The sequence below is a fragment of the Stenella coeruleoalba genome, assembly GCF_951394435.1.
Source record: "Stenella coeruleoalba genome assembly, chromosome: 2".
Lineage (NCBI taxonomy): Eukaryota > Metazoa > Chordata > Mammalia > Artiodactyla > Delphinidae > Stenella > Stenella coeruleoalba.
In genome coordinates, this window is record NC_137147.1 from 167,712,456 (window position 1) to 167,738,652 (window position 26,197).

Consider the following 26,197-nt stretch of genomic DNA (forward strand, 5'->3'; position numbering starts at 1 on the left):
AAGGAACTACTGCTATGCTAGACGCCTTCAGGTACATAATATAATATTGACTCAGTGTTTATGAAGGTCCAGGTGTCATTTGGTCGTTTGATCCTTAAAATAACCCTTTGAGGAAATGTATTGACTACAGATGAGCAAACTGTGCCTTAAAGAGGTTAAATGATTTACGAAATCACACAGCTACAAAGTACCAAAGCTGGGATGTAATTTCAAGTCTGTCTGACTCTAAAACCATGCTAGATCATTCAAAAATTAGAAAAGAATCTTTGAAAATTTAAAAATAAAGTTCCATCTATTTCCACTAAAAGAAGATTTTAAAATTTGTGTCTGTGGTTAACAAAGGACTGCAATAATCTGTTCTAAGCATTTATAGGTGAATGAATTTTATGTGGACCTTATTCAGGTTCAAGAATGTTTTGTGCATTATGGAAGAATATGTCACATCCCAATTAAGAAATTAAATTTATTCATAGTTATATATAAAAAGTTATCTAATAAGGATTATTCAATCATTTTTATTTATTAGGGATATAAATATTACTGGAAATAAGATAATTTATTCAGGTATTTCGATGAAAGCCAGTATCACTAGAAATATCTATGTAAATAAAACAAAAAGTATCTTTTCTTAAAATTTTCATTTCCTCTCAAGGTTAATATTTGACATAAATAAACAAACTGACTCCGTCTAACTTTTGAAATTGTCTTTGGAAAAAATAACACAAATCTCACTTTGTCAATCATCATCATCACCATCATCATCCCACCTATGTGACAGCTTCAAGATACAAACATGTGACCTGCAAACATGAAATGATTTGAATGATTAAAAATAGAATGTTAAAATATATGTATAGAAATTAATGATTAATCCATGAATTTATTCTTAAATAAATGGATACTGCCCATATTCTCTGGACCCTTTGCTCTCATGAACTCAAGAGATCAGCAGTTCCTAAAAGAGTAGTTACTACTAATATTTTTCCCACAAGCTGCTTTCATCAAGACTATACTTTATAAAGATGAAATCAAGGCTGGGGGAACCAGAAAAGTATAACCTTATTACTGTAAATAAGAAGCTGTCTTAAAACAAAAGGCAGTTTTTATTAATGACCTTTTAAATGGCTTTTAGGATTATAAATGTGCCCACTCCAGATTCTTAACCTAATAGTTTCTGTCTTCAAGGTCTTACAAGCATTGACTAATTAATTTATCTTTGTAATACCACTGAGAAATAGGCAAACAAGTAAACCTGGAATAGTGTTTACATAGGTTTATAATTCTTGTGTCATTAAGAAAGAATTAGCAGAGATCATAATAATTAGTCAGAAGCCGGATGGCGACAGGCATAAGAAAAATATGTAAAAGAGGCAGTAAGAGGTGGGGACGTACTTAGAGATCCCTGAGTATGGCCCTAATTGCCTCTGATAGTCTGTTCCCAGCAGTGATTCCGCGGGGCATGCTGTGAGGGAGCATGATGTGGTTTTAAAAGTCACAGTCATACATGGCTGTACCTGCCATAAATTTGCAACACACCACCTGGAACCTATCTATATGCTTCTGCAAACTTTTCAAAGCATGCTTCATAAATTTCTTCTCCCCCCTGTGATACTTCCTATGCTTGTCTCAAAATTATGATACCCCTCCTTTCTGCAGAGTGTAAGGAATTAGCAAATTCAATTGATTTTATTTATGCCACACATGCCTGTTAAAATTTCACTTCTGAGTTTTCATTTTATATTTCGCCCTGTTGATTAATTTATTGTGTCTTCACATGACAATTTTCCGAAATGCTTCTTCCTTTTACATTAGATATTTCTTATGGGATGAGATCCAAGATAGGAAAACATTCATTTCTGTCCTGTACATCAATTAAGTCAACTAAATTTCAAAATTACGTTTCTTTTTTTGTTTACAGTGGCTTTTTGTGACAATGTCCAGGGTTCTGTTAGCCTTTTTGATTTCAGAAGGGTCCTTTGTGGCATTTACAATTTGGGGTTTTTTTTTAATTATATAGTTAAAGGATATGTAATTAATTAGTGACACAGCAAGCCTTCTCACACCTAACCAAAATAGCTCTTCTTCCTGTATTCATCAATTCAGTTGGTGGATTATGGTCCACCAGTCACCCAGCTAGAAACCTGTCCTACATTCTAGACAGCTCTTCCCCACTCCCAGCTTTTATGTACAACTAATCACGATCCTTCCAGTTTTACTTTCTACATATATTTTCACAATCCCTTCCACTCCCATGCCTTCAGGTCTCATCTGACTAGCTTCTGGTGATTCCTTTTAAAGAGTTTCAATGCCATCTCCTCTGGGTTAGGTGTTCTCTCTGGGTCCTTACTCTGACCCTGCCTGGTCCTACTTGTTTATCCTTCCATGTTGCTCTCCTGCACCATCTTCTGAACTCCTTGAAGGGAGAAACTGGGTGGGACTTACTGTATGATGCTCAGACCCTGATTAAGTGCCTGGTACATATAAGGTGTTGAATAAATGATTTCTGACTGCATGAATGAATGAATGAACAAATAAAACTTTCCTTTAGCTCCCTGCCCATGCCTGTTTTATATACCGTACTGAGATAAAATAATGATCCAATTACCCAGAGGGTAATTATACTGAATATATAATAAATTAGCTTAAAGCCCTTCGAAATTCTAGTGCTTAATGATTTTTGTTTATGTTTCAGTAGTTTGTGTGTGTGTGTGTGTGTGTGTTTGAGTGTGTGTGTGTGTGTCTGTGTTTGTATGTGTTTTAAGGAGGGATGATAATTTTCAAAAATTTGCCTTTAAGTGTGACACTTCTTATCACTTTATTTTCAATAGCTCAGTAATTAAGAGCATTGCCTTTGTTGTCTTTCAAATCTGGGTTTAAATTTTGGTTTCCCACTTGGGCCATTCTTAACCACCCTGATGCCGAGTTTCACTTTGAAGCAGTTAAAATCTGAACCCCATGCGGTTGTTTCACGTGTGCATGTATATAGAGAGAATGCTAGGTGAGATCCAGTAGGAAGCCTAACGGGCTAAGAAGTCACGGTAGGACTCTGAGGATGTGACACTTCGCGGTGCCTCTTGATGCTTTGCCCCATATCCCTTCTGCCTCCCTGAGTTCACTTGAAGCTGTGGGAGGCAGCTTCTAATATACTAGCAACTCCTCAGATCAAGTGCTGTGGCTCTTCTCTCTGCCTGAGGGTAAGCAAGGGTAATCCTGGGGAAGGGAGGATTCATCTGCCCACAGGAGCACCTTTGATCGACAGAAGATAGGCGTTGATGGATAAGTAGCCCAGCCTCCTAACCTCCAATGAGATGATTCTGAGGCATATTTTCCCCCCACTCTTTCTCAGAAGGTCTCCAAGGGGAGACCTGGCTATAGTGGTAACACAACCAATAGCTGTTACTAGTTTTTCTCTTTTCCTTGTCTCACTTTTCCCACCTCCTTTAGCAAATGCTTCCTAGGATCACCTTCCAAACAAATTATCTGCTCCAAGTCCTTATGTCAGGTTTGGAGTACCAACCAAACTAAGCCAAAGAACGTGGGCGCCATGACCAGCCAAGGTTGAGAGACCATTTCAGTCAGAAGAGACATCATGTTGAAGTACCAGAGCCCAGGGTTAAGGGTGGCAGTTTCAAGGAACTAAAAGTTATTCTAGAAGGCTGGCCTGAACAGAAAATACGAAGGGAGAATCTTAAGGTAGGAGAGACCAGTTAGTGGTGGGTCTTAGAACTCGTTTTCACTATTTTGGCATGATTCCAGGGTCAATGGGATTCTAGATTGAATGATTTGAAGTGGGGGAGTGATATGCTAGATAGTATGGAGAATGAATTCCAGGGAAAATGGAGCCAAGACACCTGTGAGCAAGTTATTACACTAAAAGTGATCTATACTAGGCTTCCCTGCTGGCGCAGTGGTTGGGGGTCCACCTGCTGATGCAGGGTACTCGGGTTCGTGCCCCGGTCTGGGAGGATCCCACGTGCTGCCGAGCGGCTGGGCCCGTGAGCCATGGACGCTGAGCCTGTGCGTCCGGAGCCTGTGCTCCGCAACGGGAGAGGCCGCGGCGGTGAGAGGCCCGCGTACCGCAAAAAAAAAAAAAAAAAAGAAAAGTGATCTATACTTGGAGAAGGGTGTCAGTAGTACCTGGAGAGAAATGGGTAGATTTCACAACTATTGAGAAGGTAACACCTTTCTAAATTGTCATTGCCATTATTAGTGTGAAGCAGGCCATGGTGATAACTAAGGTATCTGGTCATTTAAACAGGGAAACATTTCAATCATTGATGTTGTGCTTCAGGATAATATATCAGCAATTTTTCCTTGAGAACTTATTTACTTCTCAAAAACAGTCTTTAACTTATATATTTGTTTATCTCAATTTTATTCTAAAATATTTAAACATTTGTTGTGGCTGAGAAATTGTCATATTCCTCTGGTTCATCTTTGATATGTTAGTGATAGATGTTTAAACCAAACTCTTATTCTGGAAGTGAGAATGTCAAAGGGCTGTAAATTTTACCGATTTGCACATGAGCGTGGAAATAAATTAGAATGATAGAGAACAGTGTACTACAGCAAGTGCCTTTATAAAATTATGTCTGACCTTTTCTTTGCGATAATGATTTTGCCACTGAAGCTTTTATGTTAGGGTTATTAGTAACCACTCATTTCAGTTAGTGCAGTGAAAATAGATTTTGTTGTTCCCATTAGTCAGCATAAAATAAAAATGAAGATAAACCCTTTCTGAAGATGCAGCTTTCATTAAAAAGGAAAGAAAAAAACCTAATGGAAAGTCACTGTAAATTTTGAATGATTAATATCATGCCAAATAAGTCATTAGAAATCTCTGATGGATATAAAAAAGCAATCATTTGTACAATTGGAAAGAGCTAAATTTAATCTAGCTATATATAATTCTCTTTTTTTTAAATTTGTATATTGGGAGAGATATGATATAGAAATTGTTGAATTTTAACATAATAACCTTTTACTATAGGTAGTTTGTACATGCTGTTAGGCTCTAAATCAGCCAATTAATTTCCCTATGGATCCTTTTATTTCAGCTAACCACCTTTGTTATAACTCCCTGTTTTTCTTGGTTCTTGCCTAATAATAATATATCTGGTTCATATCATTTCAAACATACACAAAATCTAGGGTTTCTTTTTCTTTGTTTTCCTTTGTTGTGTCTTGTTTTTATCTTACTATCTATATAAAGATATATATAAAGATATATTATAAATATATATATCCAAAGCTTCAGATCCCTTTTTAGAAAAAAGAGGGGCAAAATTTATGAACTTTCTTCCTAAGTCTCTCCAGTTTTCCTCTCTACAAAGTAAAAGTAGCTTTCTAGTAACCAGAATTTTTTATTCTTTGATTCTTTGCTTTTAAAAGTGGACATAAAACGGTTGACCCTTGAACAACACTGGGGGTTAGGGCTGCCAGTCCCCGCACATTTGAAAATCCACACACTGGTATCTCTGCCTCAAAAATAAGGAAATTGACAAATGACTCACCCAAGGGCTGGATAGAATCAGGACTCAAACCCTAGTTCTTTTGATTTCATATATTGTGATCTCTAATCAAAGTTTTCTCAACACTTTGATAATTTAAAGATCTGTAAAATGAAAACACAGATACTATATTTATTGGAAAAAAAATGCCTCATAAGTGGAACTGGCCAATGCAGTTCAAACCCTTGTTGTTTAGGGGTCATCTGTATACTGAATCTGGGGAGTTTATCGTATCTTAAAAATAAAAATATCTGCAGGTCTAGATCTGTAGGTGCAAAATATCTTGTTCTGTAAAATTGCCTTTTGTTCTGGGATGTACAGAAGATAAATTGAATATATAATTTTGTAAAATAAATATATATTTTTTTAAATTCAGTGAAACTTGACAGATAACGTGCTCTACTATTTTGGAGAAGATTAATCAAACTAAAAAGAACCCTAAGATTATCGTGATGGCTGACCTACTTTGTAGTGGACAACTGAGAGGCAGTGGTGATGTTAAAGAGAATAGCTTGATTCAGAGTTGAAACTTCTAGATTCCCTTTGTAACTGAAGAACAGATCAACAGACCACAACAGCAAAACTTTATTCTTTTCACATACTTTAAACATTTAATTACCAGGGGAAAAAATCTTTCTTTCCATCCAAGATTCAGGTTCTAATAGTCAACTACAATAATAGTGGTGCAAAGTAGAAGCATCATTTTTTTTAGGTAGAAGGCTCTTCATTTTACATTTACTATTATGCACATTATTGATTTTCTTTTCTGGTTGTTGTTCCTTGCAGAGAGTGAATCTGTCCTTCGATTTTCCATTTTATGGCCATTTCCTACGTGAAATCACTGTGGCAACTGGGGGTAAGTGGTTTTCTACCCATTCACTCTAAATTATCTACAGTTTCACTACAGTTACTATTTTTAATTTACTCCATATTTCAAAAGGGACATTTATTGGGAAAACCATTGTCTTATATCACAAAGTCATGGGTATAAATAAAACCTAAGAAAGAATATAGCTATTGGGAAAACTTTTCTGCAGAAAAAAATGTAGTTATAATAATTTTCAGCCTAGATTCATCTCTGCTTTCGTTCCAAGTTTTATTTCTTTTTTGATAATACGGAAAATGATTTCCATGCTTTCACTGCATGAAAGCGAACAGAGCTTAGAAAGAAAAGGTGCTTAAGAAAGCTATGGAAGTATTTTCATTTTCTTTTAATTTATATAGTTGATCGATATAAATTTATTTATATATCAATATATACATTCACATTCAAAACCACATTATATTAACTTTAGTTATTTGATTGGTTTTTTTCCCCCCTTTAATGCCACCTAAGTTGACTGACAACTCATTTGAGTTTAAAAAATAAACACTGAAATTCAGTTTGAATTCTCTTCATTTTATTTTTCTCCACAAACTTTGGAGGTTAGTTTAGAGATTAGCAATAGCCTAGAAAGGCAATTATCATTTTTTATAGTATATCCCAGGAGTGAGAAAAATTTAATCCTTGATTGCTACTAGCAGAAATAAGCAAAATGCCGGAGAATATCGCTGCTTGCCTAACATGGAGTGATAGAGAAAGTAGAAGAATGAGAGAAAAACATAAAAATGGAAGAGTAAGTAAAGAAGCAAGTTAAAAGAAATCCATAGATGTGATGAAAAGTCTGTGGATGGCCCAAGCCTAAAGCACCACAGATCAGAGTCCCTTTCCTTCACTGGGTTTTATTATTGGTCTTCTGCTTGGTATGGGAACCATGTTGGTCGCTATTACCATATTTCAGCATAAGACTTAGAAGATATGTAGGATTCAGAAGAAGATTTGTAATCAGAAATACCAATAAGCAATAAAAGTTCTGAGTACCGCCTCTGAACACTGGTAAATAAAGCTACCTCTGCCTTAGGATTGTGTAGCCTAGTGGACTATTAGACAAAGTGAAGCAGAATGTGGGAGTTCCTTAGAAAATACAAATGATGATATTTGTATTTTGAAAACATCTTATTTGTAGATATTTGTAAACATCTGTGAGAATCCTTTAAGACTTTATAGAGAAATTATTATTTAAGATATTTCTTGAAGGAAGTTATAATTTCTGTGATTATGTAGGGAGGGAAGAGTAGGTCACAGGGAAGAATATCTTGAATAAATACTATACAGAAGAGGAAATTGGTGGAATATGTTTGAGATAATAAATAATTGAGTTTGAATGAAGCTGGGTGTAGCTTTACAAAAAATATTAAGATGTGAAAAGTAGTTTGGGACAATTTTATAACTGCCTCAAGAGTCCTTAATTAGATAAGTAATAAATGTAAGCAGCTGAACCAAGATATTTTGTGATGATTTAAAGTATAAAAAACTGAAGTTAGTACACATAATAGGAAGAATATTGCAGTAGTTTGTGTGACAAATATTGAGGGCCTTGCTGATTCTGAGGCTTCAAACGAAAGGAGAGAAATGATGCTATTAGCAAAATTTACAACTCTAAGCAGAAGAGCTGGTTTTAGGGAAAAACAATGGCTTCAGTTCAGAAACTATTACATTTTGTGTAAAAAAAGGACTATATGTAAGTAAAATTTACACAAGGACCATGTCTTTATGAGCTCACCATGTATTTTTGTGCTAGTATAGTGCCAGGCATTTAATAGACATTTTAATTAATGTTTTGAAAGACTGAATGGAAAGAAGAAAGGTAAATTGAAAGATTGCCCCTATAAGCCGTGGATTACCTCACATCCGCTCACATCTTTAAAGTACGATATGAGCATGGTTATCTTATAACATGAATATTAGGCATGTTTTCTGACACTTAGGTTACCGGTGTTCCACTGAATTTTTAAAAGTGAATTATTAATCACATTTGTTCAAAGTCTGTACACACAGTGGTGAAAATATGGGCAGCTTTGCATTTTCTGTTTCTCAAATCGTTTTATGTTTAAAAGTCTTGTCAGTGATTCAGCCAATATGAAGTAAGGTTTCCCTTAGCTGAGTTGGTAGGAAAAAACCCAAACAGATGGCTATATCATGTTTACTGCTTCAAAGTACCATTTTTCTTTGAAAAGATCCTCAGAGTAAGTGAAAAATCTGGTGTCTTGAATGATCTCTATCTTCTTTGAAGAAGACACTAATGTAAAGAAACCTTTTTTATTTTTTGCTTAAGAAATGCTAGTATGGCACTTGCATATATAAATCTATACCCTGTTTAGAGAGGCACAACTGAGATAATTTAGACATTGACCTGGGTTTCTCCAAAATGGAACCAGAATCTCCTGTAAAAGTTTTCAGCTAAATAAATAGCTTGTCTACACTTCCATTGTTTATTTATTCAATCAGTATTGGTTGAGCCCCTACTGTGTGAAAGACACAGTACATGATACTTTGGTTTGTACAGAGAAGAATAAACTGTTGTTCCTCCAGGAGCTTAGAATCTAAGAGGAAGGAGTATATGACTAAGCAATAAGACAAGGCTGACTGTGAGTACTGGAGGAGCAGAAAGTTGCTCCAAGAGGAGATCATTCTTATTGGGTGAATCAAGAACAGGTTTGTGAAAGGGCTAACATTTGACGTTGGCCTTAAAGGACGGTGGAATTCTAGCAGGCAAAGAAGCAGGTTGAAAAGAGGTGAAGAGGGAAGGGACATTCTAGACAAGGGGATGCTGAGATAAGTGACAGTGCTGAGCCCATACTGAGCATATTTGGAGGTCTGTCAAGTAAATCTGTTTATCTTGAATGGAGACTCAGAGTAAGAGTCTAGTGAAGGGGAGATGGGAAGAGTGATGTAAAATACTTTGAACTTTAGACACTTGGATGATATCCAGTAAGTACTGGGTTTCTTTGAGTAAAGAACAGATCTGGCCTAATCTGGCAGTGGAGGACAGGGTAAGGTTAGGCAGTTACAGTCAAAGAAAGAAGCAAGGTTTTCAATACTTCTACATAGATTATAGTGCCTGAAGCCAGTGAAGGGCACATCATTTGAGTTGTCTGATCATTGTGTTTGCAAAGTTTTCAGCCAAAAGGATTCATTAGGACACAGGTGAGTAAAGCTAAGAACAGCTTGGAAGAGGACTTCTGAATCATAGATTTTCAACAGATCTCTTCTGATTAACTAGGTGTTATAAGCAGATAAACCTACCTGACAAATGTTCATCATCTTACAAATCTTGAAAAAGTTATTAACCATGAAAGGCTTGGAAGAAAAATGGAAACCAGAAGTCAGATTAAATAAAGTTGACTGAAGGCCATTGCAAATAGACCAGGGACTGGGATTTTTAAGTAGGAACACATTGATTTCTATGAAACTGAAATGAACAGAGATATTCTATTGACTGTCAGTTCTCTTTGAATGTGTCTGCAAATTCCTCTTGAACCTGTTTCTACGTTGGATTTAAGATAAAGAAAGTGAAATGTTAAAGCGCATATTTTAAATCACAATTCCCTTCATTCCTACCTCACCGCTTCTGCATTTCCCATGCCTCCTTAAAATCTCTCTCCACATAGACACTAATTTTGACTAAAATGAACTTAGACAATGTCTTGTGTTATTGCTAGGATCAATACCATTTCAAAATAGAGAGTAGTTTAAAAATACAGATATATGCATAATTTACTGTGACCCATCATTGTGTGTGTATGTATAATATATATACATATATATTTCATTGTGAGTAAAATTAAGTTTCTAGTTAAAATGTAAATAAAAATCAAATATCCGGTCATTTATTTATAAACTGCAAAAATGAATCTTTGCTTATTAAGCATTTTAATTTTCAAAAGCTTCAGTCATCCATACAAGTAATGTACACAATGAATTGGAAACACCATCTTATTTTTTGGTTCACTGGCAGCAGAATCTGAAAGCATTCTTTCATCTTTCTATTTTAAAAATACGTCAGAATACAAATATTCCAGGCATTAAAAAACTAGTCCTCCGTGCATTTTGTACAGATACTTCCATTAAACGTACCACTAAGTTGTGTTGTTTGCATATCACACTGCCTTTTATTACCTTTCCATATGAATACTTTGATTCTTTTTGAATTTTAGGCTGCTAAAGTGATCTTTTAAAAGCTTCAAAAAGTAGATTTATATGTGAGGATTTGATTTTTTAATTCTTGCAACCATCACTAGTAATAATATTTTTCTCATGAGTCCATCAGGGGCACTACATATAAATAAGATGAGAGGAAAATGGGAGGTGGGAGAGGGTGGTAAATGGTGCCTGTTATAATGGGAGAGAGAAAAGTTGACATTATCCAGATAATTCTGGCCCTCAAATTTTAAGTATGTAGACAGATGCTGATTCAAGATTAAAATAGTGTGTGGAATTTTAAGCAAGTTTCACATGAGATTAGGAATCAAAGATGACGTGAATTAAAAGGATAATAATGAACAGGTATTACTTAACCTTGGTTATGTGAAGGATTTCCTCCTTTCCTTTCTACGTGAATTTCTAGTTGGAGATTTAGATTTTTTTGTCAGGATATGAAAAGTTTTATTGAGAAGCCTACTTCACACACATCTTTTCTTTTTCCAGTTTGATATAATTGACATACAGCACTCTGTAAGATGTCAATTTTAGTTCTATTTTATTTTGTTTGCCCCATGAAAACTAATAAAATGTAAAATGTTCACTAAGTAATCAGTGTTTAATATCTGAAAAATTAATACATGGCACTAAAAAAGGTCAAACATACAAAAGTAAATATATACAGTCGGCCCTCCATATCCGTGGGTACCATGTCCAGGGATTCAACCAACTGCGGATTAAAAATATTTGAAAAAAAACATTTTTGGAAACTTCCAAGAAGCAAAACTTGAATTTGCTATGAGCTGGCAACTAAACATAGTATTTACATTGTATTCACAACTATTTACATATCATTTACATTGTATTAAGTATTATACAACCTAGAGTTAATTTAAAGTATGTGGGAGGATATGTGTAGGTTATGCGCAAATACTACACCATGTTATATAAGGGACTTGAGCATCCAGGGATTTTGGTATGGGGGTAGGGGGTGTGTCCTGGAGACTGAGGAACAACTGTGTCTCCTTTCTTCCCATGCCTCCTAGTCTACTAGTACTCCTCTCAAGGGAAAAAAAAAGTTACTCTTTGAGCTATGGTATCTTAAATTCAAATTTAGACTAATTTCCTATATCTTGTCAATAATCACTTGTTTCCCCCCGCCCCTTTAAGTCGCCAATAAGAGAGGTTAAAAAAATACTGCATATTATTTTGATTGGGTTTTGAGGAAGTATATTACCAAATCTTCCAGCTTCATTTTTATTTTTGCTTTCAAATAGCAATATTTTAATTGTGGTCCCAAATAATATTTCATGCTTTTTAGAGGTACGTGATTAATAACAGTTATAAAAGGCTTTTTAACAGCAGAAGAGAGTTAGTTATTACTCATGATGATTGATTTATAAATACCAACCTCACCGTCTTTCAAGTATATAACCTCATATAACAGAACTTGATTGCTTCCATTAACCTTCTGAATCTAGTGAAAAGGTAAATGGAATTATTTTGTATTATCATTATATTATTATATGTATCTGGAGATCTGATACATGACGGGAAGTACTGAAGGAATAGATGCTGGACAAAAGTAAATCCATTCCAATTTGGTTCACTAATTTAAAGTAACAAACTCAAGTCTCAAAGATTCCTGGAGAGAAAGTTAAGTTATGTGATGTATGCTTTGCTATGTCTGAGTGATTCTCTGGATATACCTTCTGAAAGTTCATCTCACCTGTCCTCCTTGATAATTTACTCCCCCAAACTGTCTAGTGTCCCACAGTAGATTCAGCAGATTCACCAGCGTTACTACATTTCCCTGTGGCTTTATGAATTGTGTATTCCACAAGCCCTTTTATTTCTCCTGTGTAGCGACATGTCATATTTCATCAGCACTGGGTCCTTGGGATTGGGGGTGAAGTGTAGCTGGAGATTAGAGCGACAGGAGACCCAGAGAGGGGTCACCCAGGAGATAGACTTGAGTCAATATGAAAAATAGCAGAGGCAGAAATGTGGGTAGAAAGGAGGACAATTATAGAAAAACAAAAAAGAGAGGATCATTGGTACACACTGGATAAGTCATGATTAGTGACAGGACTGGGGGAATGCTGATCCATCAAAATGAGAGTCTGGGTAAAAAGCAGATTCTCCAGGCTCAGCCCCTTCCATCACCATCACAACCACAGAGGAGTCTACCGATCACTCCTCTGGAAAGCACCGTTTAGCCTTTTGTGGACCCAGGCTTTGTTTGAAACATTCGCGAATACTTAGCTTTCCTCCTTTCCTAGTCACTGCATCAGTAATTCAGATAAATAATAGTATTACATAGATGCTCAAATACATCACCCAACTGAAAACAAAAGGAGTCTAGGTGACGCTAGTAAAGTAACAAAGTACAGCAACTGTTCTAACATTGTCCAATCCTGGAAAGGGGAGAAAGATACTCAGTGAGGCAGGATTGACTTTGGACTCTGGACATTTCAGGAATAAGTTCAAAAGAGTTCTATTCCTACAGAAGCCAGCAAATGAAATTCATTTTCTTCGAGAAGCAGGCTGGTATCTAGATTAAGATAAGTAGACTCTTGAATCAGAATGTGGGTCTTCATAAGTAACACCAGTCATAGCTATTGTGATCTTCAGTAAATTACTTAATCTCTCCCACCTCAGTTTCCCAATCTGTAAGATAGCATAATGAAAGTTCCTAGTTCATAAGGATTTTTGTCAAGAGTTAACGAAGTAATATGTGTTATCAATACCTATTTCATAGAAAATGCTATAAAACAGCATATATTATTATTACTCTCCTTTTTTATATGTATTTTTTTTTCTCTTTTATTCCTTTTCAAAATACATTTTCTGTAAAGCTGTGCTTGCTTGTTAGTTTGTCTGTTGTTTCCTTTGATGGCATGATCCATAGCTCAGGGGGTGTTTAGGGACTTAATTCTTCATTATCGCCTTTTAAAGTCTGGCTCATCCATTCATGACTGGGAGGTATAAGAGTATTTAGATGACCTGGGATATCCTCTTTCTCAGCATGGGTATATCTGTCATCTCTAAGTACACTGCAGAATCTCCTCTAAAGGCCTCCCAATGCTGTGACTGTATCTGAAAGTCTTAGAAAGTTTAGCAATTTTGTTAACACATGGCAGAAGAATCTTGAAATGTTTCTCTAATTGTGATATTATGGGTCATAACTGGGTAACAGGCATTATTATGATCAGCAGGTCATGCATATCTTTATGCTTCTTATTCTACCCTTTGTAGAACAAGAACTTTAAGGACAAGTCATCAAAGCATAAAGTTAGTTATGGGTAAAATGATGGGGATGGAGATGGACGTTCCCCTGGTGCCTCTAGGTTGCCTTTCATAGACTAAGGATTCGATTAATTGCTAATAATTCAACTTGAAAATGTATTGAAGACCCAATCCTAAAGGAAAAATGAAATATTTGTTTAGTTAAATTTATTTGTGATGTTTTGCCTTTGAATTAGGAGACGGATTTATTTATGTGCACCTGTTATGTCATTGCTAACCTTTATTATCAGGATCTTTCCCTATTTTTTTTTTTTTTAATACATCACAGAAACCTAGTAGGTATAATACGGAAGCAACTCAAAATTGTGTTCTGACTTCAACTGATACAGCTCTGGAGCTGAGACATATTATTAAAAAGAATAGGTCTAAATAAATATTTTGTTGGCTATTTCTTTTTTAAATTTTTTTATTTTTATAACTAAATTTATTTATTTATGTATTTATTTTTGGCTGAGTTGGGTCTTCATTGCTGTGCGTGGGCTTTCTCTAGCTTCAGCAAGCGGGGGCTACGCTTCGCTGCAGTGCTCGGGCTTCTCATTGCGGTGGCTTCTCTTGTTGTGGAGCACAGGCTCTAGGCGTGCGGGCTTCAGTAGTTGTGGCTCACGGGCTCAGTAGCTGTGGCTCACAGGCTCTAGAGGGCAGGCTCAGTAGTTGTGGCGCCCGGGGTTAGTTGCTTCACAGCATGTGGGATCTTCCCAGACCAGAGCTCGAACCCGTGTCCCCTGCATTGGCAGGTGGGTTCTTAACCGCTGTGCCACCAGGGAAGTCCCTTGTTGGCTGTTTCTAATAGGATTATGGTGGATTTAGATTACCTTGTTGATCTGACTAGCCTGAAGGCTACAGAGAGATTTTCATTTTATCTGCTGGTATTATTGTTTAAATGAGAGGTTTCTGCTGAAGGCAAAGAAAATGGGGGGAAAAAAACCTTTTTAATTGTTTTATTATCAATTTCCACAGCTCCTTTAAAAAACAAGCATCTTTTAGTTAATAGCTTGTAGAGAAAATCAATAGTACTTTTAGATTACTCCAGGAAAATAGAGTAAAAGAATTTGGAACAATTAGATTTTGCAAATATATAAATAAATAAGTAAAAATAAACCAAAACTGTATAAGTGATAAAAATGAAACGTCTTTTAATTTTTAAAAATTGTGGTAAACATACATAGCAAAAGATTTACCATACTATTTATGAAGTTTAGTCATTGAGCTCAGCTCTGAATAATTTTTTTTCTCCTGTTATTCTTTTTAAATGGTAATCTCTTTAGATAACTTATCAGTTTCCTCCAAAATGCCTTCAAAAGGCAACTTTTTCCCAGAACTTTATGCCAGTACATTCTTGTAAGCAGAGTTTACTGTTCTTAGTAGGTGGCAGAGAGAAAAAAAACTATTCATTAGAGAAATATTTGTGAAGGTCACAGCCCAAAGACACAGGCCCACTAAAGGCTGAGAAACTTCTAAAATTGAAACACAAAGAGAAGAAAGAATGGAAACAAAAATAGAACACCCAAGAACTATGGGATAATAATAAAAGATGTAACATACACATAATTGGAATATCAGCAGAGAGCAAAGAAGAACAGAGCGGAAGAAATATTTGAAATAATAATGGCCAAGAACTTTCCAAAATTAATGACGGACACCAAACCAGAAAGCTCAGAGAACACCAACCAGGCAAAAAGCACAACTGGACATACCAGTTTCAAACTGCAAAAAAAACAAAGGCAAAGAGAAGTTCTTGAAAGAAGTCAGAGAAAACCACACCTTACTACAAAATACCCAACCAGTGCTCCTAGAAACTGTCAAGGTCATCAAACAAGAAAAGTCTGAGAAACTGTCACAGCCAAGAGGAGCCTCGGGAGACATGATAACTAAATATGATATGAAGTCCTGGATGGGATCCTGGAGTATAAAAAGGACATTATGTAAAAGTTAGGGAAATCTGAATAAGGTTACTTAATAATGCAGGTAATAATTATGTATCAACATCATTTCATTAATTTTGACCAAGATATGGTCATACTAATGACATACTAATGTAAAGTGTTAATAGTATGAGAAACCAAGTGTGGGATATATGGAAAGACTATCTTTGCAACTTTTCTCTGAATCTAAACCTATTTATAGTAAAAAATTTATTTTTTTAAAAAAAGGAAACATAAGTGGCTGCTAAATATATGGAACAATGTATAATCATACTCCTAATAAGAGAAATGCAAATTAAAACAACAATGAGATATCATTTCTACTTGTGATTTATAAAGATTTTTAAAAAGCAAGTTTTATAAAGCAATAATTTTTCTAGGGTATGGAGAAAAATGTAGTCTCTTAGTTATAATCTATTAAAATATAAAATATATAACCATCATTTCTACTTCTAAAAATGTACCCAGTAGGTACACTCACATGGGTGTGAACTAATGTATAAGACTATCCATTGCTAAAGATTGAAAACAACCTGAATATCTGTCAATAAGGATGTTCAAGTTGTGGACAGATAAAATAAATTATCATGCACTCACAGAGTGGAATTCCACGTACCCTTAAGCAGAATGAATAGCTCCAAGCATCTAGTGAAAAAAGCAAGGTGCAGAACAGTGTCACATACATATACGTGTGCATGTTTATATTTATATTTAATAAATATAAACATGCACACGTATATGTATGTGACAGATATATTTAAACATGCATAAACTAACTCTGAAATAATTTGAAAGAAACATACATATGCTTTCAAGTGCATAGAGAAATCACTGGAAAGATATACAACACACTGTTTGTTACCCTTAGAGAGGAGAATTGATGGCTTGCTGGAGATCAGGAATAAGGAGACATAAATTTGACAGTCATCTCTGCATTTCAAATTATTACTTTGTTAACATATTATCCTTTCAAACATTATTAGTATTTAGCATTCTTATTGGTAAGAATTGATAGGGAATAAATTCCTGAAGTGCATATGTTTGTTTTCATTTTGTATAATTTTATAATAGATACTTCAAAAAGTGAAAATTCAAGAGTATAAAATATAAATCTTGTTTCATAATTATTTTTTATTTCCAAATTTCTCATGATTTCGAGTTTCAGGTAGTAAAATTTGTTTGTGAAATTGCCATTTTTATTGAGTGTTCATTTAAATTGTTTATTGAAGGGTTTATCAATATATCTAAAGTTCCTGAGGATAAACCTGAATTAACATCAAACTGCTGAATGTGACATTGTAAGAAGGTCAGAAAAAAGATTTGGGTGATTCTTGGTTTAAATGTATCGGCCATATTGAGAAGGGTAGATATCCCCATCTAATTAATCAACACATATTTTTATGTTATTAGCAACGATTTATTTAACAATATAGTAGTTAGAAACCAAGAACAAATCCCTGAGTATTTTCTAAGGAGAAATAGGAAAATGTAAGTGTTTGTATCTGTGAACTGAATAGCTGTGTCTCTCCCCAAGTTCATATGTTGAAGCCCTAACCCCCTGTGTGAGTGTATGTGGACATGAGGCCTCTAAGGAAGTAATTAAGGTTAAATGAGGTCATAAGGGAGGGGCCCTGATTCAATACGATTGGTGTCCTTATAAGAAGAGATTCCAGTGAGCTCACTCTCACCCTGTTTGAACTCAGAGGAAAGGCCATGTGAGGACTTAGCAAGAAGGTGGCCACGTCTGTAAGCCAGGAAAAGAGTCCTCAACACAAACCAAACCTTGCCGGAACCTTGATCTTGGACTTTCCAGCCTCAAGAACTGTGAGAAAATAAATTTCTGTTGTTTAAACCACCCACCTATGATATTCAGTTATGGGAGCCTGAGTCTGCTAATACAGACGTCCAAGGAACTTAATGACTTTGGGCTTTAAACTAGGCAGGAGTCAAACTCCAGAAGTATAGATTTTCTGGACCAAAGTGATACTTAAGTTCTTGGCAATGTCCTGATTCTGAGTAACCTGTCCCTTGGCCAAGCTATAAGGAGCAGAGCCAGCCTCTGAGAAGCAGAAGCTTGGCTGGGTTTCAGGGCTGGCCACAGCACGGTGGAGAATGAGAAGGGCAGTAATACTTTCCTGAAGCCAAAGCAGAGAATCATTCAGAATAACCAAGACACCCTGTGGAAGGTGGGTAGATCGCTCCTCAGTGAAGGCGTAAGGTCCAGGGACTAGTGCAGGCCAGAAGGGAAGAATTCCAGACTACAGGATTCCTCCAGAAGGACAGGTATATTGGACAACAGACAGCTGTGAGCTGCCCTCAGTGGATATACTGTTGGACAGAAGGAAAGAATGGCCTGATGGGGCAGCCCACAGATACCTCAGTCGAGTATGTGGTCGAGAATGTATAGATGAAGGATTTCGGGACCAGCCGCCAGAGGCACTCATGAAGGTGGTGGTGGAGGTGAGGCATTACGTTAGCTCTCTGTCTGTACAATTATCTATATTGAGAAATCTGTGTCTTTTTAATATGGTCCAGGTGGCTTCTGTATTTCAGTGTATTCCTTGTGTAATAAATAACCTGTCTGTTCTATATGCATATAGAATATATAAATTACTTGCCTTTTCTTTCTTTTTTTTTGGCTGTGCCACACGGCATGCAGGATCTCAGTTCCCTGACCAGGGATCGAACCCCTACCCCCTGCATTGGAAGCGTGGGGTCTTAACCACTGGACCACCAGGGAAGTCCCTACTTGCCTTTCAATACACGTATAGATGGTACACCGCTCAGGTCAAGGACACAAGCATGCATTTCTTTTTCCTCTAGCGGTGATGGGTTGTTAGTGCAGTGGTTGAACCTATGGCATTTCTCCTGTGGTTTGGCACCATTAGTACTAGGCTCTCACCTACTGGAGGTGGGGGAGGTAGGGGTGGAGCTGCTATTCAATTCAGTTTAAAAAATCTTATTTTCATAGACTAAACTGCAACTGTGTTTTTCAACACTTCATGCTTCGCAGGTGGCTGCCTTGGAACTGATAAAATGTTAGAATGAATAACAGGTTCTGCCTCAGTATTACCTGGAGTGCTTTTTTAAAATGTGGATATCTGGGTCCCACACCAGACTTGCGTATAGCAGCTGCTCTAGAATTTCTGCATTCGAGGGGCAAGTGGTCAGGAACCTGGTTAGAAGATGAGGGCAAGGGAGGGATGAACCTAGAAAAATGGTCTTTAAGCTGAGTTTGCATAGTGTGCACACTCTTTTTTGCATAGATTCTGCTTCATTTTAATAGAAAATTTTTCTAACGTTTCATATTCAAAGTGCATGTAAGATTTGTATTTTTAATTAATTATTACTATTTTATTTGGGGAGATATCAGAAAGCTGATGTGGATAATGGGAGTAAAGACTCCATTCCAAACCAACTCTAGACACTGCCACCCTCTTAATTGGACTTCCTGGCATCAGGACCCAGGAATCTGATTTCCAATAATCCCCCAGGTGATCCTCATGTTTATTATGCTTGCTAATGGGACAAAACACATTTTAAGAAACACAGCACTTTTATATAACATCTGATCAGTGGAGACTGTAGTAAAAACGAACTTATAAAAATCTTTCTGCTTACACCATCAAGAAAGCTATTAGGGCTTCCCTGGTGGCGCAGTGGTTGAGAGTCCGCCTGCCGATGCAGGGGACACGGGTTCGTGCCCAGGTCCGGGAAGATCCCACATGCCGTGGAGCGGCTGGGCCCGTGAGCCATGGCCGCTGAGCCTGTGCGTCCAGAGCCTGTGCTCCGCAACGGGAGAGGCCACAGCAGTGAGAGGCCCGTGTACCGCAAAAAAAAAAAAGAAAGCTATTAGAGTTTTCAGGCATAAATTCAACTACAGCTGCCTATAAACCATAAAAGGAAAAGAAGTCGCTACTCATCCCTAGATAGCGGATCTAATTACTTTCTCGTAAGAGTTTGCTTGACAGGTCAAGATTTAGACTACACAGCACAGGATTCTTCTTACAAGGCTCAATGTCACCTCTGCTTTGTGTCTGTCTTCCAGAGTTTTTCACTAGGGATGTGTACTTGTTATTTTCACTTTTTTGTTGTCTGGCAGTATTTAAAGACAGTTTGTGACTGATATCTTTCATTAACTTTTCCCTAAAACTGTGTTCTAAGCAACAATATGATTTATCCCCTCCCGCCCCTTTCTTTGTTATGCTGTTTTCTTTAGGTTATAAGGGCATTCTGTATATTCATATCAGCATTTCCACAACACAAAGTGTAGTTGACAGTCTCCTCTTAGCTTAACATTATAGTCCTGTGCCATGAGGGTGAGAAATCAAAAGGGGGATAGAAGAGAAGGATTTTATTTTTTCCCTTCGGTGATTCAATAAGACAGTATCTGTAACAACCACCTTGGTCAAATAACCCATTCTCTAATCTCCAAAATATACAGGCAGTTCATGTAGCTCAATATAAAAAAAAAACAAACCCAATCCAAAAATGGGACATTTCTTCAAAGAAGATATACAGATTGCCAACAAACACATGAAAGGATGCTCAACATCACTAATTATTAGAGAAATGCAAATCAATACCTCTATGAGGTATCACCTCACTCCAGTCAGAATGGCCATCATCAAAAAATCTATAAACAATAAATGCTGGAGAGGGTGTGGAGAAAAGGTAACCCTCTTGCACTGTTGGTGGGAATGTAAACTGATACAGCCACTATGGAGAACAGTATAGAGGTTCCTTAAAAAACTAAAAAACTAAAACTAAAAATAGAACTACCATTCGACCCAGCAATCCCACTACTGGGCATATACCCTGAGAAAACCATAATTCAAAAAGAGTCATGTACCATTCATTGCAGCTCTGTTTACAATAGCCAGGGCATGGAAGCAACCTAAGTGTCCATCGACAGATGAATGGATAAAGAAGATGTGGCACATTTATACAGTGGAATATTACTCAGCCATAAAAAAAAATGAAACTGAGTTATTTGTAGTGAGGTGGATAGACCTAGAGTCTGTCATACGTAGTGAAGTAAGTCAGAAAGTGAAAAACAAATACCGTATGCTAACACATATATATGGAATTAAAAAAAAATGGTTCTGATGAACCTAGGGGCAGGATGGGAATAAAGACACAGATGTAGAGAATGGACTTGAGGACACAGGGAGGGGGAAGGGAAAGCTGGGACAAAGTGAGAGAGTAGCATGGACATATAGACACTACCAAATGTAAAATAGATAGCTAGTGGGAAGCAGTCGCATAGCACAGGGAGATCAGCTCAGTGCTTTGTGACCACCTAGAGGGCTGGGATAGAGAGGGTGGGAGGGAGGCTTAAGAGGGAGGGGATATGGGGATGTATGTATACATATAGCTGATTCACTTTGTTATACAGCAGAAACTAACACAACACTGTAAAGCAATTATACTCCAATAAAGATGTAAAAAAAACAAAATACCAAGTAACCCATTCTCAAAGTGAACAACATTTGTAGTAGCTTCTTGAAAAATCAAGCCTGCGGGTACAACAGAGCACTTAACTTCAGAGAAGTGACGTAAACACCAGTCTGAACAAATGCTGTGCCACTTCTGCTCAGCTTACATTAAAAGCAATGCCTTTTCTAAGATTAAAGTCTTTTATACAAAAGCCTTTTGTATCATAAATGGAAGGGTAAAGGATGTATTAAAAAATTACTTTAAAATTCTCAAGGATAAAGAATAAATTCATAATTAAAAAATTTTCACGAGTTCCCAGTTTTGAAAAGGCAGAATTCAAAACAAAAATGTCCAAAAAATGCCATTTTGCAGTCTTGATTTTGCGACATATCAATCTGTTCTGGGTTGTTTGTTCGAATGCACATGGCCCCAGCCTTTCCTGTGAGAGTTAAACTTGCCACCTCTAGGCCCACGCAGGCCAGCATGGACCCCAGCGTTGTATCCGGAACCGCATATCAGGTTTGTCAGTTCCACTCCCAATGCCTAGGTTTTGGCTTGAAGAGGTTTGTGTGCTGTTCAGCTTGAAGATACTGAGAATCTACCTGTTACTCAGAGAAATATTAAAGACAGTTTATTAACATTGAACACTTAGGATGAAATTGTTTGGCTTACTGAATAATTTTTTTTTAATTGCCAAGTTGTCCATTTTCATATAGTTAAGCACAGTCCATCACCTTCATTCCATTTGCCTTACACGCAGAGTAGCTTCAAGCCAATAAATAGCAATGATGTCCAGTGAGATATTTGTTTGTTCAGCTATATATGTCAAATCATGAGCAATCTTAAAACCACTGGGACCTTCTAACCTTTAGTGATTTTTCTTCCTCCAATAGATGCAGTTTGAGTATTTAGACCTCGACATTTTGGCAGTCCTGATGAAAAGCTATCCCTGATGAAAAGCCACTTGGTAGCAATGAAAAAGTAATTTCTTACCCTGATGAACTTGATAGTTTAAAACTAGGGGCAATATATTAGAGGTTGTTATAAAAGAAAAAATAAGCAAGGCTACATCTGGAAGCAGCATTTCTGTTGGTGGACTATAGTTTCCACATCCTGTATTCATTTCATTAGAATCTTTTTATTAATGATTTCTCTACTACTTCTGACATATCCTTAAACCTTCCCAGTGTTTTAATCAAGGATATGTTGGTTCTGGCATTTGGTCACAACAACCTTCCTGTGCTTTAACGCAAATGCTAATGAAATGCATGTCAGCCTGTACAGAATGAAAGGAATGGAGTATATAAATCCCCATAGTACAGACTCATTATTCCTTTCTCTTTTTTCATAAAATCAGAATTGTCTAAACAACAATGGGTCAAAGAGTGAAAATTTGAATACTTTATAGCGCTAGGGACCTAGGCAGCCTGGAGGTGTTTCAAATCTACTTTAACTGTGTTTCTGACAAGTGGTCCCTAAGTGTAGATTAAGGATTTCTCCTAATGCTGCACTTTCTTTGCCAATGCTTACTTTACATAGCTGCAATGACGGAGCTAAATGTTTCCAATATGTATTAAATTAATTTTTAGTGAAAAACCCTAAGGCAAATGAGAATTTATAGCCTTGCATTTAAGAAGAAAGAATTATGAGTGAATGAGATATTTTTCTGTGTTGGAAAGAAGTTTTGAGGTCCAACATTTTAGTGAACCTATTGTTAGTTTTAGAGTCAGCTATTTACAAGTAACAATGCTGGGCACTATTGATGAAATGAACCAAAAGGCATTTATCTTGGTGCCCAAGAGAGGTAGAGATACAATATACCTGTATAGGTGTACAATTATATACCTATAGTAGGCCGTTCATATTTACCACTGGTAGGTAGCAGAGTGGGTTGGTTAAAGGTGCAGGCTATAGAATCATATGGCCTTGGTTCAAACTCTGCATCTGCAATTAATATTCTTTGCCTTCTTTGGCTTAGTTTTTTTTAATCTGTAAATTGGGTATTTCAATAGCCCCTACCATACAAATTGCTGTGAGAATTAATGATTACAATACATACAAAGTGCATAGAACCGTCCTTGGCAAATGCTAAACACTGAATAAAGATGAGAAACTTTTTATATTCACTAAGGGATATATCTGTTCCATGATTTAAGGATATTACTACAGCATATAGTTTTCCCCACAATTGTATTTGACCTCTTCTAGTGAACGAGCTGCTGGGGCACAAGCTGGGCTTACAGCTAGTTCGGAGACTCCTTCCAGTATGTCCTCCCCACAGTGGGTAATTCAATCAGTGCTTCTGTAAAACCATAAATAATGCATGTCATGGTCATTTAGAACCATTCACAAACAGTCAAAATAGGAAATGTTAAATTCCAAGACCTGCTGTTAAATTTACACACATACACGCGCACACACACACACACACACACACATTCATATGCATGTCATACATTGTAGAGATATTACCAAAGGCTTTGGAAGCCCAGATAAAAACAAATTAATTTCTGCTTCATGCATCATGAATAGATTTATGGAGAAAGTAGCATTTGACTTGAGTCTTGAAGCAAGAGTAGGATTTTGATAGGCTGAGAAGGTGAGGAAGGGAGTTGCAGGCAGAGGAAGTAGAAGATGTACAGATGAACAGTTTACAGCACAGGTGGAGAGTGGTGAGTGGTGCAGTGACTTGTGCATGAGACGTGGAGATATTTACTAAGTGATAAGGTCAAGGAATAGGTTAGAGACATTATGTAAAAGTCCTGAATATTAGAAGGTTGAACTTAATTTAATAACCAGTAAGGTGGGATGGTTGAAGGTTCTGTGGAGGAGATTACTATGGTTGTTTCTTTGTTTCCATTGTGAGAGATGGATGGAAAGCAGGGTCTTGGTTATCATTTCCATTATGTGGTTAAAGTTGGGCCAAGACAGAAGACTGCAGAGCAGATTGAGAGGGGTGATAGTTCATTGACAGAACTCTTATACGTGGTAGTTAATTGAGAGTGAAAGAGAGCCCACAAGAGAATAACAATGAACTGATACAACACAGGGTAAATAGCACTCAGGCATTTAGTGACAGTCCCACCTTTATTGTCACATGGACTCCATCTTGTTTGGGTAAACAGGAAAATGGGCATTGGAGTCTATATCCATTGTGTGTGTGTGTGTTTTCAAAACCATTTTGCAGTAGGGTAACAAAGAAGGAAAATCTCACAGTTCCCCTGACCTGCACACCCTGGTAAATCCTGTGTAGTGGCATTGCCTTGGGCACAGCTGAGTGTCAGAGAAGTTGGCTCACCACAAATGAAGCTGAGCCTTACCACTGGCTGACCTAAGTGTTGGGTGCATGGTGCCCACGGTGGTTCATATCCCAATTTTTTTTTTTTTTTGGAAGATGGCAGGAGAATTAAACAGTAAATAGGGGGAAATGCCCATATGTATTCTGGGATACTGAGTTATTTTTTAAAGTTCAAGCATGATTTCCACCAAAATCAAGTAACAGGAACTATTTTCCACAGAAAATAAAGGAAAAGGCAAAACTGACATCATTCTTAGGTTTATTAACAAAATCTGAAATGGCAACAGAGGGTCAGGAAACTATAAACTCTAAGCAGGAAGTAACCCTGGTCAGGAGCAGAATGAATGAATTAGGTGGAAGGGAAATGTGGAGGAAGATGGGCTATGTAGTTCTGCTTGCATGCCCTGGAGACAATAACATGCTTATATTTAACTTTGTTTTGCTGTCTATATGCATTCTGCTCACTGGTTCAGCCTCCCTTATTTCGTGCTATATAAATGTAGTATTTAAGCTACAGTTGTTGCCTTACATAGAGTTATTTAAAGTTAAAAAGCTTCAGAGAAAGTTCTGAAACTCTGAAGTTGTAGATGTTTCCTGTGCATAATATATGTGAGTACTCCATAAACACTGCATACAGCTGCACATTAAAAACAAAATGACTTTGGTGTAAACTATCATTACTTACCTATTTTATGGAAAGTCCCAGAAAATAATTCCCCTATATCCTAAAAGCAAATGTTATCACATGTTAATAGTAGCTAAAAGTATACTTTTAAACAATATTAGTAGTATCATGAGTAAGGTATCCATTTGCATAATCTCCGATATTAAAGATTTTTTTCCTAGAATATCCAATCAAATGTCTGATAAATAAAACTTCAGACAGTATTCTGAGGTAATAGGTAATAAATTATTTTGCTACCTGGGTTGCACTCAGGGTGAAGATAGCCTTGTGAACTTGATCATTGCCAGCTCCCCCATGATTTAAAACGTCACTGTGCAGATATACCCAGCCCAGAACTTTCTGGGGATTCTGATGTATATATATCACCAGCATTTGGAGCAGCTCTGTGTTGAGGCCCCGTCCCAAAGGCAACACTGAATTCAACATCCCACTCCCCACTCCCACTGCCAGGGTACCCTTACCCCAGTGTTGGGAACCCCACCCGCTGCCTTGTCCAGACCTGAAGTCTTCCTGTCGTTCTTGACTTCACTCCTCACCAGTTCTTGTCGTGTTACCGTCTTGAACAATTGTACTTTTTTTTTTTTTTTTTTTGCGGTACGCGGGCCTCTCACTGTTGTGGTCTCTCCCGTTGCGGAGCACAGGCTCCGGACGCGCAGGCTCAGCGGCCACGGCTCACGGGCCCAGCCGCTCCGCGGCACGTGGGATCCTCCCGGACCGGGGCTCGAGCCCGTGTCCCCTGCATCGGCAGGCGGTCTCCCAACCACTGCGCCACCAGGGAAGCCCAACAATTGTACTTTTTAATCTTTCTCTAATGTAACAACTTTTCTACATACTTTCTGTCTTCATGTCTTCCCTGTTGCCCTCCCTCCTGGATAACTCATGTACCCTCCTAGGTTATTATTCTTCTCTTCCTGCCCCTCCAGACTTTTCTCCCTAGAACAAAATACTCTTTTGCAGGTGAGGCACATCCTTTGTGCTTCAGCAGGAATTCCATGAATTGCGGGCTGTTCATGT

General features: G+C 37.1%; 1 protein-coding gene across 3 annotated transcripts in view; it reads left to right on the plus strand.

The window, feature by feature from the left end:
- PLXDC2 (plexin domain containing 2) overlaps positions 1 to 26,197 on the plus strand; it is a 417,308-nt gene that overhangs the window by 216,018 nt on the left and 175,093 nt on the right. For all 3 annotated transcript variants that reach the window (XM_079915193.1, XM_079915195.1, XM_079915194.1), the window contains one exon: positions 6,297 to 6,366. In XM_079915193.1, the coding sequence (XP_079771319.1) occupies positions 6,297 to 6,366 (70 nt within the window). The remainder of the gene's footprint in view (positions 1 to 6,296; positions 6,367 to 26,197) is intronic.